The sequence below is a fragment of the Coregonus lavaretus genome, assembly GCF_964263955.1.
Source record: "Coregonus lavaretus genome assembly, contig: HAP1_SCAFFOLD_833, whole genome shotgun sequence".
Classification (NCBI taxonomy): Eukaryota; Metazoa; Chordata; class Actinopteri; order Salmoniformes; family Salmonidae; genus Coregonus; species Coregonus lavaretus.
In genome coordinates this window covers 26,272-38,697 of record NW_028158266.1, presented here as the reverse complement: position 1 = coordinate 38,697, position 12,426 = coordinate 26,272, and the positions used below count along the sequence as shown (strand labels likewise).

General features: G+C 50.8%; 1 protein-coding gene across 1 annotated transcript in view; it reads right to left on the bottom strand.

Annotated features, from left to right (window-relative positions):
- LOC311124228 (transmembrane protein 144-like) overlaps positions 1 to 12,426 on the bottom strand; it is a 46,824-nt gene that overhangs the window by 20,954 nt on the left and 13,444 nt on the right. The window contains exons 4-9 of the mRNA XM_084198410.1: positions 11,801 to 11,900; positions 11,590 to 11,670; positions 9,099 to 9,183; positions 8,696 to 8,772; positions 6,124 to 6,242; positions 3,005 to 3,124 (exon numbers count right to left, since the gene is read on the bottom strand). Coding sequence (XP_084054536.1) covers positions 3,005 to 3,124; positions 6,124 to 6,242; positions 8,696 to 8,772; positions 9,099 to 9,183; positions 11,590 to 11,670; positions 11,801 to 11,900 — 582 coding nt within the window. The remainder of the gene's footprint in view (positions 1 to 3,004; positions 3,125 to 6,123; positions 6,243 to 8,695; positions 8,773 to 9,098; positions 9,184 to 11,589; positions 11,671 to 11,800; positions 11,901 to 12,426) is intronic.

Below are 12,426 nucleotides of genomic sequence, written 5' to 3'. Positions count from 1 at the left end.
AGGGTAGACTCTAGGTGTGGTAGTATAACTCCAGGGTAGACTCTAGGTGTGGTAGTATAACTCCAGGGTAGACTCTAGGTGTGGTAGTATAACTCCAGGGTAGACTCTAGGTGTGGTAGTATAACTCCAGGGTAGACTCTAGGTGTGTGTACCAGGTAGTATAACTCCAGGGTAGACTCTAGGTGTGGTAGTATAACTCCAGGGTAGACTCTAGGTGTTTACCAGGTAGTATAACTCCAGGGTAGACTCTAGGTGTGGTAGTATAACTCCAGGGTAGACTCTAGGTGTGTACCAGGTAGTATAACTCCAGGGTAGACTCTAGGTGTGGTAGTATAACTCCAGGGTAGACTCTAGGTGTGTACCAGGTAGTATAACTCCAGGGTAGACTCTAGGTGTTCACCAGGTAGTATAACTCCAGGGTAGACTCTAGGTGTGGTAGTATAACTCCAGGGTAGACTCTAGGTGTGGTAGTATAACTCCAGGGTAGACTCTAGGTGTGGTAGTATAACTCCAGGGTAGACTCTAGGTGTGGTAGTATAACTCCAGGGTAGACTCTAGGTGTGGTAGTATAACTCCAGGGTAGACTCTAGGTGTGGTAGTATAACTCCAGGGTAGACTCTAGGTGTGGTAGTATAACTCCAGGGTAGACTCTAGGTGTGGTAGTATAACTCCAGGGTAGACTCTAGGTGTGGTAGTATAACTCCAGGGTAGACTCTAGGTGTTTACCAGGTAGTATAACTCCAGGGTAGACTCTAGGTGTTTACCAGGTAGTATAACTCCAGGGTAGACTCTAGGTGTGGTAGTATAACTCCAGGGTAGACTCTAGGTGTGGTAGTATAACTCCAGGGTAGACTCTAGGTGTGGTAGTATGACTCCAGGGTAGACTCTAGGTGTGGTAGTATAACTCCAGGGTAGACTCTAGGTGTGGTAGTATGACTCCAGGGTAGACTCTAGGTGTGGTAGTATAACTCCAGGGTAGACTCTAGGTGTGGTAGTATAACTCCAGGGTAGACTCTAGGTGTTTACCAGGTAGTATAACTCCAGGGTAGACTCTAGGTGTGGTAGTATAACTCCAGGGTAGACTCTAGGTGTGGTAGTATGACTCCAGGGTAGACTCTAGGTGTGGTAGTATAACTCCAGGGTAGACTCTAGGTGTGGTAGTATGACTCCAGGGTAGACTCTAGGTGTGGTAGTATAACTCCAGGGTAGACTCTAGGTGTGGTAGTATAACTCCAGGGTAGACTCTAGGTGTGGTAGTATAACTCCAGGGTAGACACTAGGTGTTTACCAGGTAGTATAACTCCAGGGTAGACTCTAGGTGTGGTAGTATAACTCCAGGGTAGACTCTAGGTGTGGTAGTATAACTCCAGGGTAGACTATAGGTGTGTACCAGGTAGTATAACTCCAGGGTAGACTCTAGGTGTGGTAGTATAACTCCAGGGTAGACTCTAGGTGTGGTAGTATAACTCCAGGGTAGACTATAGGTGTTTACCAGGTAGTATAACTCCAGGGTAGACTCTAGGTGTTTACCAGGTAGTATAACTCCAGGGTAGACTCTAGGTGTTTACCAGGTAGTATAACTCCAGGGTAGACTCTAGGTGTGGTAGTATAACTCCAGGGTAGACTCTAGGTGTGGTAGTATAACTCCAGGGTAGACTCTAGGTGTGGTAGTATAACTCCAGGGTAGACTCTAGGTGTGGTAGTATAACTCCAGGGTAGACTCTAGGTGTGGTAGTATAACTCCAGGGTAGACTCTAGGTGTGGTAGTATAACTCCAGGGTAGACTCTAGGTGTGGTAGTATAACTCCAGGGTAGACTCTAGGTGTGGTAGTATAACTCCAGGGTAGACTCTAGGTGTGGTAGTATAACTCCAGGGTAGACTCTAGGTGTGGTAGTATAACTCCAGGGTAGACTCTAGGTGTGGTAGTATAACTCCAGGGTAGACTCTAGGTGTTGTAGTATAACTCCAGGGTAGACACTAGGTGTGGTAGTATAACTCCAGGGTAGACTCTAGGTGTGGTAGTATAACTCCAGGGTAGACTCTAGGTGTTTACCAGGTAGTATAACTCCAGGGTAGACTCTAGGTGTGGTAGTATAACTCCAGGGTAGACTCTAGGTGTGGTAGTATAACTCCAGGGTAGACTCTAGGTGTTTACCAGGTAGTATAACTCCAGGGTAGACTCTAGGTGTTTACCAGGTAGTATAACTCCAGGGTAGACTCTAGGTGTTTACCAGGTAGTATAACTCCAGGGTAGACTCTAGGTGTGGTAGTATAACTCCAGGGTAGACTCTAGGTGTGGTAGTATAACTCCAGGGTAGACTCTAGGTGTGGTAGTATAACTCCAGGGTAGACTCTAGGTGTGGTAGTATAACTCCAGGGTAGACTCTAGGTGTGTACCAGGTAGTATAACTCCAGGGTAGACTCTAGGTGTGGTAGTATAACTCCAGGGTAGACTCTAGGTGTGGTAGTATAACTCCAGGGTAGACTCTAGGTGTGTACCAGGTAGTATAACTCCAGGGTAGACTCTAGGTGTGGTAGTATAACTCCAGGGTAGACTCTAGGTGTTTACCAGGTAGTATAACTCCAGGGTAGACTCTAGGTGTGGTAGTATAACTCCAGGGTAGACTCTAGGTGTGGTAGTATAACTCCAGGGTAGACTCTAGGTGTGGTAGTATAACTCCAGGGTAGACTCTAGGTGTTTACCAGGTAGTATAACTCCAGGGTAGACTCTAGGTGTGGTAGTATAACTCCAGGGTAGACTCTAGGTGTGGTAGTATGACTCCAGGGTAGACTCTAGGTGTTTACCAGGTAGTATAACTCCAGGGTAGACTCTAGGTGTGGTAGTATAACTCCAGGGTAGACTCTAGGTGTGGTAGTATGACTCCAGGGTAGACTCTAGGTGTGGTAGTATAACTCCAGGGTAGACTCTAGGTGTGGTAGTATAACTCCAGGGTAGACTCTAGGTGTGGTAGTATAACTCCAGGGTAGACTCTAGGTGTTTACCAGGTAGTATAACTCCAGGGTAGACTCTAGGTGTGTTCTTCATGGCAGCGCAGTAGATCAGGAAGTAGACAGTACTGGTCAGGAATATCCCACTGAACTGGGCAAACACATAGTCCAGATCTACACGAGAGAGAGAGAGAGAAAATATCAGCCAGGGGCTGCTGGAGATTCATAGAGATCACAACATTGTATTTATGCCATTATGGTGGCACCATAGAGATGTATAGAGATCACAACGTGTCCGGACCAAATCTGAACCAATCATAGATGTCTATGAAAAAGACATCTAGAAAAAGAAACATTTTCAACATCCAAGAAAATCCATATTTTAAACGTCCGGAAAATGCGTCTTTTCACCTTTCTTTCAGAACCTAAATTGAACCTAACTTCAACATCTTGAAAATACATATTTTAGACTTCTTTACAATGTCATTTTGCTTACTGGAACTATTATAGTTTTGTGTTGTCTGGCCCAGAGAGGCAGAACGGCCAGGACCGGCCCTGGCTCCGATCTAGCTCCCAACCCATAGGAATCCCCACCCAGTTGGAACGGCCAGGACCGGCCCTGGCTCCGATCTAGCTCCCAACCCATAGGAATCCCCACCCAGTTGGAACGGCCAGGACCGGCCCTGGCTCCGATCTAGCTCCCAACCCATAGGAATCCCCACCCAGTTGGAACGGCCAGGACCGGCCCTGGCTCCGATCTAGCTCCCAACCCATAGGAATCCCCACCCAGTTGGAACGGCCAGGACCGGCCCTGGCTCCGATCTAGCTCCCAACCCATAGGAATCCCCACCCAGTTGGAACGGCCAGGACCGGCCCTGATCTAGCTCCCAACCCATAGGAATCCCCACCCAGTTGGAACGGCCAGGACCGGCCCTGATCTAGCTCCCAACCCATAGGAATCCCCACCCAGTTGGAACGGCCAGGACCGGCCCTGGCTCCGATCTAGCTCCCAACCCATAGGAATCCCCACCCAGTTGGAACGGCCAGGACCGGCCCTGGCTCCGATCTAGCTCCCAACCCATAGGAATCCCCACCCAGTTGGAACGGCCAGGACCGGCCCTGGCTCCGATCTAGCTCCCAACCCATAGGAATCCCCACCCAGTTGGAACGGCCAGGACCGGCCCTGGCTCCGATCTAGCTCCCAACCCATAGGAATCCCCACCCAGTTGGAACGGCCAGGACCGGCCCTGGCTCCGATCTAGCTCCCAACCCATAGGAATCCCCACCCAGTTGGAACGGCCAGGACCGGCCCTGGCTCCGATCTAGCTCCCAACCCATAGGAATCCCCACCCAGTTGGAACGGCCAGGACCGGCCCTGGCTCCGATCTAGCTCCCAACCCATAGGAATCCTCACTCATCCATGTCATGAGCTCTACATCTCTCTATGGGTGGCACTAAGACATAGGGTGAGATGGGTAATGTAGTTGTGATAGGGGTAGATGGGTAATGTACTCCAGGCAGGGAGATATGGTTAATGTAGTTGGGAGGGAGAGATGGGTAATGTTGTCCAAACAGGGAGACACAGGTAATGTAGTTGGGAGTGAGAGATGGGTAATGTTGTCCAAACAGGGAGAGATGGGTAATGTAGTTGCAACAGGGAGACATGGTTAATAGACAGGGAGACACAGGTCATGTAGTTGTAACAGGGGGGCATGGGTAATGTAGTCCATACATGGAGATATGGGTAAAGTAGTCCAAAGAGGGAGATATGGGTAATGTAGTTGTGATAGTGGGAGATGGGTAATGTAGTCCAGGCAGGGAGAGATGAGTAATATATTTGTGACTGGGAAAGATTGGTAATGTAGGGAGAAATGGGTAATGTAGTCCACACCAGGGAGAGATGGTCATGTAGTTGTGATAGGGAGAGATGAGTAATGTTGTCCAGACAGGGAGATATGGGTAAAGTAGTTGCGACAGAGAGAGATGGGCAATGCAGTCGCGACAGGGAGAGATGGGTAATGTAGTTGTGACAGGGCGTGATGGGTAATGTAGTTGTGACAGGGCGTGGTGGGTAATGTAGTCGTGACAGGGCGTGATGGGTAATGTAGTTGTGACAGGGCGTGATGGGTAATGTAGTCGTGACATGGCGTGATGGGTAATGTAATCGTGACATGGCGTGATGGGTAATGTAGTCGTGACAGCGCGTGATGGGTAATGTAGTCGTGACATGGCGTGATGGGTAATGTAGTCGTGACAGGGCGTGATGGGTAATGTAGTTGCGACAGGGCGTGATGGGTAATAGACATGGGTAATGTAGTTGTGACAGGGCGTGATGGGTAATAGACATGGGTAATGTAGTTGTGACAGGGCGTGATGGGTAATGTAGTCTCGACATGGCGTGATGGGTAATGTAGCCGCGACATGGCGTGATGGGTAATGTAGTCGTGACATGGCGTGATGGGTAATGTAGTCGTGACATGGCGTGATGGGTAATGTAGTCGCGACACGGCGTGATGGGTAATGTAGTCGTGACATGGCGTGATGGGTAATGTAGTCGTGACATTAGGTGATGGGTAATGTAGTCGTGACATGACGTGATGGGTAATGTAGTCGTGACATGGCGTGATGGGTAATGTAGTCGTGACATGGCGTGATGGGTAATGTAGTCGTGACAGGGCGTGATGGGTAATGTAGTTGTGACAGGGCGTAATGGGTAATGTAGTTGTGACATGGCGTGATGGGTAATGTAGTCGCGACACGGCGTGATGGGTAATGTAGTCACGACATGACGTGATGGGTAATGTAGTCGCGACATGACGTGATGGGTAATGTAGTCGTGACATGCCGTGATGGGTAATGTAGTCGTGACATGACGTGATGGGTAATGTAGTCGTGACATGACGTGATGGGTAATGTAGTCGTGACATGGCGTGATGGGTAATGTAGTCGTGACATGGCGTGATGGGTAATGTAGTCGTGACATGACGTGATGGGTAATGTAGTTGTGACAGGGCGTGATGGGTAATGTAGTTGTGACAGGGCGTGATGGGTAATGTAGTCGTGACATGGCGTGATGGGTAATGTAGTTGTGACAGGGCGTGATGGGTAATGTAGTCGTGGCAGGGATAGATGGGTAATGTAGTCGTGGCAGGGATAAATGGGTTGTGACGTACCAAACTGGCTTGCCCCAGTGAAGCGGCTGTCATGATGTGCTGCATGGTTCTTAATGTAGAGAACTGGAACAAAAGTTGTCCCGTACAACAAACCAGCTACCACAGCTAGGAGAGAACCACTGGAGAGAGAGGGAGAGAGAGAGACAGAGAGAGAGACAGAGACAGAGAGAGAGGGAGAGAGAGGGAGAGAGAGAGACAGAGAGGGAGAGACAGAGAGGGAGAGAGACAGAGAGGGGGAGAGAGAGAGAGAGAGAGAGAGAGAGAGAGAGAGAGAGAGGGGGAGAGGGACAGAGAGGGGGAGAGAGAGAGAGAGAGAGAGAGAAGGGGAGAGAGAGAGAGAGAGAGAGAGAGAGAGAGAGAGAGAGAGAGAGAGAGAGAGAGAGAGAGAAGGGGAGAGAGGGAGAGGGAGAGTTTAGACTAGAAAACACAGCTGAGAAGTGAAAAGCTGGCTAAAAGTATGTGGACACCTGCTCGTGGAACATCTCATTCCAAAATCCTGGGCATTAATATGGAGCTGATATAACCATCCACTCTTCTGGGAAGGTAGATGTTGGGACTTACTTCCATTCAGCCACAAGAGCATTAGTGAGGTCGGGCACTGACAGGGAGAGACAGGTAATGTAGTTGTGAAAGTCGGTGTGCCAATTCATCCCAAAGGTGTTCGATGGGGTTGAGGTCAGGGCTCTGTGCAGGCCAGTCAAGTTCTTCCACACCGATCTCGACAAACCATTTCTGTATGGACCTCACTTTGTGCACAGGGGCATTGTCGTGCTGAAACAAGAGAGGGCCTTCCCCAAACTGTTGCCACAAAGTTGGAAGCACAGAATCGTCTAGAATGTCTAGAATGTCATTGTACGCTGTAGTGTTAAAATCTCCCTTCACTGTAACTAAGGGGCCCGAACCATGAAAAACAGCCCCAGACCATTATTCCTCCTCTACCAAACCTTACAGTTGGTGCTATGCATTGGGGAAGGTAGCGTTCTCCTGGCGTCCACCAAACCCAGATTCGTACGTCGGACTGCCAGATGGTGAAGCGCGATTCATCACTCCAGAGAACGCGTTTCCACTGCTCCAGAGTCCAGTGGCGGTGAGCTTTAAACCAGCCAACGCTTGGCATTGAGCATGGTGATCTTAGACTTGTGTGTGGCTGCTCGGCCATGGAAACCCATTTCATGAAGCTCCCGACGAACAGTTATTGTGCTGACGTTGCTTCCAGAGGCAGTTTGGAACGCCGTAGTGAGTGTTAAAACCAAGGACAGACGATTTTTACGCGCTACGCGCTTCAGCACTCAGCGGTCCCGTTCTGTGAGCTTGTGTGGCCTACCACTTCGCGGCTGAGCCATTGTTGCTCCTAGACGTTTCCACTTCACAATAACAGCACTTACAGTTGACCAGGGCAGCTCTAGCAGGGCAGAAATTTGACTAACTGACTTGTTGGAAAGGTGGCGTCCTATGACGGTGCCATGTTGAAAGTCACTGAGCTCTTCAGTAAGGCCATTCTGCCAATGTTTGTCTATGGAGATTGCATGGCTGTGCGCTCGATTTTATCCCAATAGCCAAATCCACTAATTTGAAGGGGTGTCCACATACTTTTGTATATATAGTGTACGTACACCAGTCATTTGGTCTGCAGTGTTACATTGGAGCTACACTAGACTAGGGTGTTGGGTCTGGACCAGGGTTCAGGGTGTTGGGTCTGGACCAGGGTTCAGGGGGTTGGGTCTGGACTAGGGTTCAGGGGGTTGGGTCTGGACTAGGGTTCAGGGTGTTGGGTCTGGACCAGGGTTCAGGGTGTTGGGTCTGGACCAGGGTCTGGACCAGGGTTCAGGGGGTTGGGTCTGGACCAGGGTTCAGGGGGTTGGGTCTGGACCAGGGTCTGGACCAGGGTTCAGGGTGTTGGGTCTGGACCAGGGTTCAGGGTGTTGGGTCTGGACCAGGGTTCAGGGTGTTGGGTCTGGACCAGGGTTCAGGGGGTTGGGTCTGGACCAGGGTTCAGGGTGTTAGGTCTGGACCAGGGTTCAGGGGGTTAGGTCTGGACCAGGGTTCAGGGTGTTGGGTCTGGACCAGGGTTCAGGGTGTTGGGTCTGGACCAGGGTTCAGGGGGTTGGGTCTGGACCAGGGTCTGGACCAGGGTTCAGGGGGTTGGGTCTGGACCAGGGTTCAGGGGGTTGGGTCTGGACCAGGGTCTGGACCAGGGTTCAGGGGGTTGGGTCTGGACTAGGGTTCAGGGGGTTGGGTCTGGACTAGGGTTCAGGGTGTTGGGTCTGGACCAGGGTTCAGGGTGTTGGGTCTGGACCAGGGTGTTGGGTCTGGACCAGGGTTCAGGGGGTTGGGTCTGGACCAGGGTTCAGGGTGTTGGGTCTGGACCAGGGTTCAGGGTGTTGGGTCTGGACCAGGGTTCAGGGTGTTGGGTCTGGACCAGGGTTCAGGGTGTTGGGTCTGGACCAGGGTTCAGGGTTCTAGGGGGTGTTAGGTCCATTCGTCCTATTGTTCTAGGGAGTGATTTTCTGCTCAAGCCTCACGCTCTGCAAATGTTACGCGTGTAGAGCCTATGTTAAGGTGAGATACGTACACCAGTCGTTTGGTCCGCGGCCTTAGTGTGTCGACCCACGAGTCATCAGACGACGTCACGCCATCTGCATTAACACGCTACACACACACACACAGTATTGAAATCTGCTCCACATTCATCAGCATCCAAAGTATTGGAGAGTGACTCAAGCTATGAACAGCAGTGTGTGTGTGTGTGGTGTGTGTGTGTGTATGTGGTGTGTGTGCGTGTGTGTATGTGGTGTGTGTGCGTGTGTGTATGTGGTGTGTGTGCGTGTGTGTGTGCGTGTGTGTGTGTGTGTGTGTATGTGGTGTGTGTGTGTGTGTGTGTATGTGGTGTGTGTGCGTGTGTGTATGTGGTGTGTGTGTGTATGTGGTGTGTGTGCGTGTGTGTGCGTGTGTGCGCGTGTGTGCGTGTGTCTCACGCCGTCTATGAGTAGTGGCTCCTCTTCCTCTGGTCTGGAGGACTGACTGTGAACATCACTCTTCACAAAGAAGAAGATTACAGCACTGAGGAGAGAGAACACTGTTACACACTGTTACACACCACTACACACCCTGTTACACACCCTGTTACACACCACACCCTGTTACACACCACACCCTGTTACACACCACTACACACCCTGTTACACACCACTACACACCCTGTTACACACCACTACACACCCTGTTACACACCCTGTTACACACCCTGTTACACACCACACCCTGTTACACACCACACCCTGTTACACACCACACCCTGTTACACACCACACCCTGTTACACACCACTACACACCCTGTTACACACCACTACACACCCTGTTACACACCACACCCTGTTACACACCACTACACACCCTGTTACACACCACACCCTGTTACACACCCTGTTACACACCACTACACGCCCTGTTACACACCCTGTTACACACCCTGTTACACACCCTGTTACACACCCTGTTACACACCCTGTTAGAAACCACTACACACCCTGTTACACACCCTGTTACACACCACACCCTGTTACAAACCACTACACACCCTGTTACACACCCTGTTACACACCACACCCTGTTACACACCCTGTTACAAACCACTACACACCCTGTTACACACCCTGTTACACACCACTACACACCCTGTTACACACCACTACACACCCTGTTACACACCACACCCTGTTACACACCACACCCTATTACACACCACACCCTGTTACACACCACTACACACCCTGTTACAAACCACACCCTGTTACACACCACTACACACCCTGTTACACACCACACCCTGTTACACACCACACCCTGTTACACACCACTACACACCCTGTTACACACCACTACACACCCTGTTACACACCCTGTTACACACCACACCCTGTTACACACCCTGTTACACACCACACCCTGTTACACACCCTGTTACACACCACTACACACCCTGTTACACACCCTGTTAGAAACCACTACACACCCTGTTACACACCCTGTTACACACCCTGTTACACACTCTGTTACACACCCTGTTACACACCCTGTTACACATCCTGTTACACACCACACCCTGTTACAAACCACTACACACCCTGTTACACACCCTGTTACACACCACACCCTGTTACACACCCTGTTACAAACCACTACACACCCTGTTACACACCACTACACACCACACCCTGTTACACACCACTACACACCCTGTTACACACCACTACACACCCTGTTACACACCACACCCTGTTACACACCACACCCTGTTACACACCACTACACACCCTGTTACACACCACACCCTGTTACACACCACTACACACCCTGTTACAAACCACACCCTGTTACACACCACACCCTGTTACACACCACTACACACCCTGTTACACACCCTGTTACACACCACACCCTGTTACACACTCTGTTATACACCACACCCTGTTACACACCACTACACACCCTGTTACACACCACTACACACCCTGTTACACACCCTGTTACACACCACTACACACCCTGTTACACACCACACCCTGTTACAAACCACTACACACCCTGTTACACACCACACCCTGTTACACACCCTGTTACAAACCACTACACACCCTGTTACACACCACTACACACCCTGTTACACACCACACCCTGTTACACACCCTGTTACAAACCACTACACACCCTGTTACACACCACTACACACCCTGTTACACACCCTGTTACAAACCACTACACACCCTGTTACACACCCTGTTACACACCACACCCTGTTACACACCCTGTTACACCCTATTACACACCACACCCTGTTACACACCACTACACACCCTGTTACACACCACTACACACCCTGTTACACACCACACCCTGTTACACACCACTACACACCCTGTTACACACCCTGTTACAAACCACACCCTGTTACACACCACTACACACCCTGTTACACACCACACCCTGTTACACACCACTACACACCCTGTTACAAACCACACCCTGTTACACACCACACCCTGTTACACACCCTGTTACACACCACACCCTGTTACACACCACTACACACCCTGTTACACACCACTACACACCCTGTTACACACCACTACACACCCTGTTACACATCCTGTTACACACCCTGTTACACACCCTGTTACACACCACTACCCACCCTGTTACAAACCACCACACGCCCTTTTACACACCACTACACACCCTGTTACATACACCACACCCTGTTACAAACCACACCCTGTTACACACCCTGTTACATACACCACACCCTGTTACAAACCACACCCCTACCCACCCTGTTACAAACCACACCCTGTTACAAACCACACCACTACCCACCCTGTTACAAACCACACCCTGTTACAAACCACACCACTACCCACCCTGTTACCCACCCTGTTACAAACCACACCACAAACACCCCCCATTACCTGAGCAGACATAATCCTGCTCCACAGTAGTTGAGTGTTGGGTTAGAAACTTCCTCAGCATCGATCCCAAACCAGCCAAACCTAGAGACACACACACTGTATTGTAAGGGTGTGTGTGTGAGAGTGTGTGTGTATGTGTGTGAGTGTGTATGTGTATGTGTGTGTGTGAGGTGTGTGTGTGTGTGTGTGTGTGAGGTGTGTGTGTGTATACCTGGAGCTAGCCCATCCCATGAGGAGGTTGAATGAGGCCCAGATGAGGAGGCCCAGACCCAGACCGATGGTTTTCACTATGGGGACCACCGTGATGTTCCCTAAACACACACAGCAGGATGAAATACTGACCTGTAGCCCAGATAGCAGCCCCCCAGCATGGCTAGAGGGATACTGACCTGTAGCCCAGATAGCAGCCCCCCCAGCATGGCTAGAGGGATACTGACCTGTAGCCCAGATAGCAGCCCCCCCAGCATGGCTAGAGGAGAGGGATACTGACCTGTAGCCCAGATAGCAGCCCCCCCAGCATGGCTAGAGGGATACTGACCTGTAGCCCAGATAGCCCCCCCCCCCAGCATGGCTAGAGGGATACTGACCTGTAGCCCAGATAGCAGCCCCCCCAGCATGGCTAGAGGGATACTGACCTGTAGCCCAGATAGCAGCCCCCCCAGCATGGCTAGAGGGATACTGACCTGTAGCCCAGATAGCAGCCCCCCCAGCATGGCTAGAGGGATACTGACCTGTAGCCCAGATAGCAGCTCCCCCAGCATGGCTAGAGGGATACTGACCTGTAGCCCAGATAGCAGCCCCCCCAGCATGGCTAGATGGATACTGACCTGTAGCCCA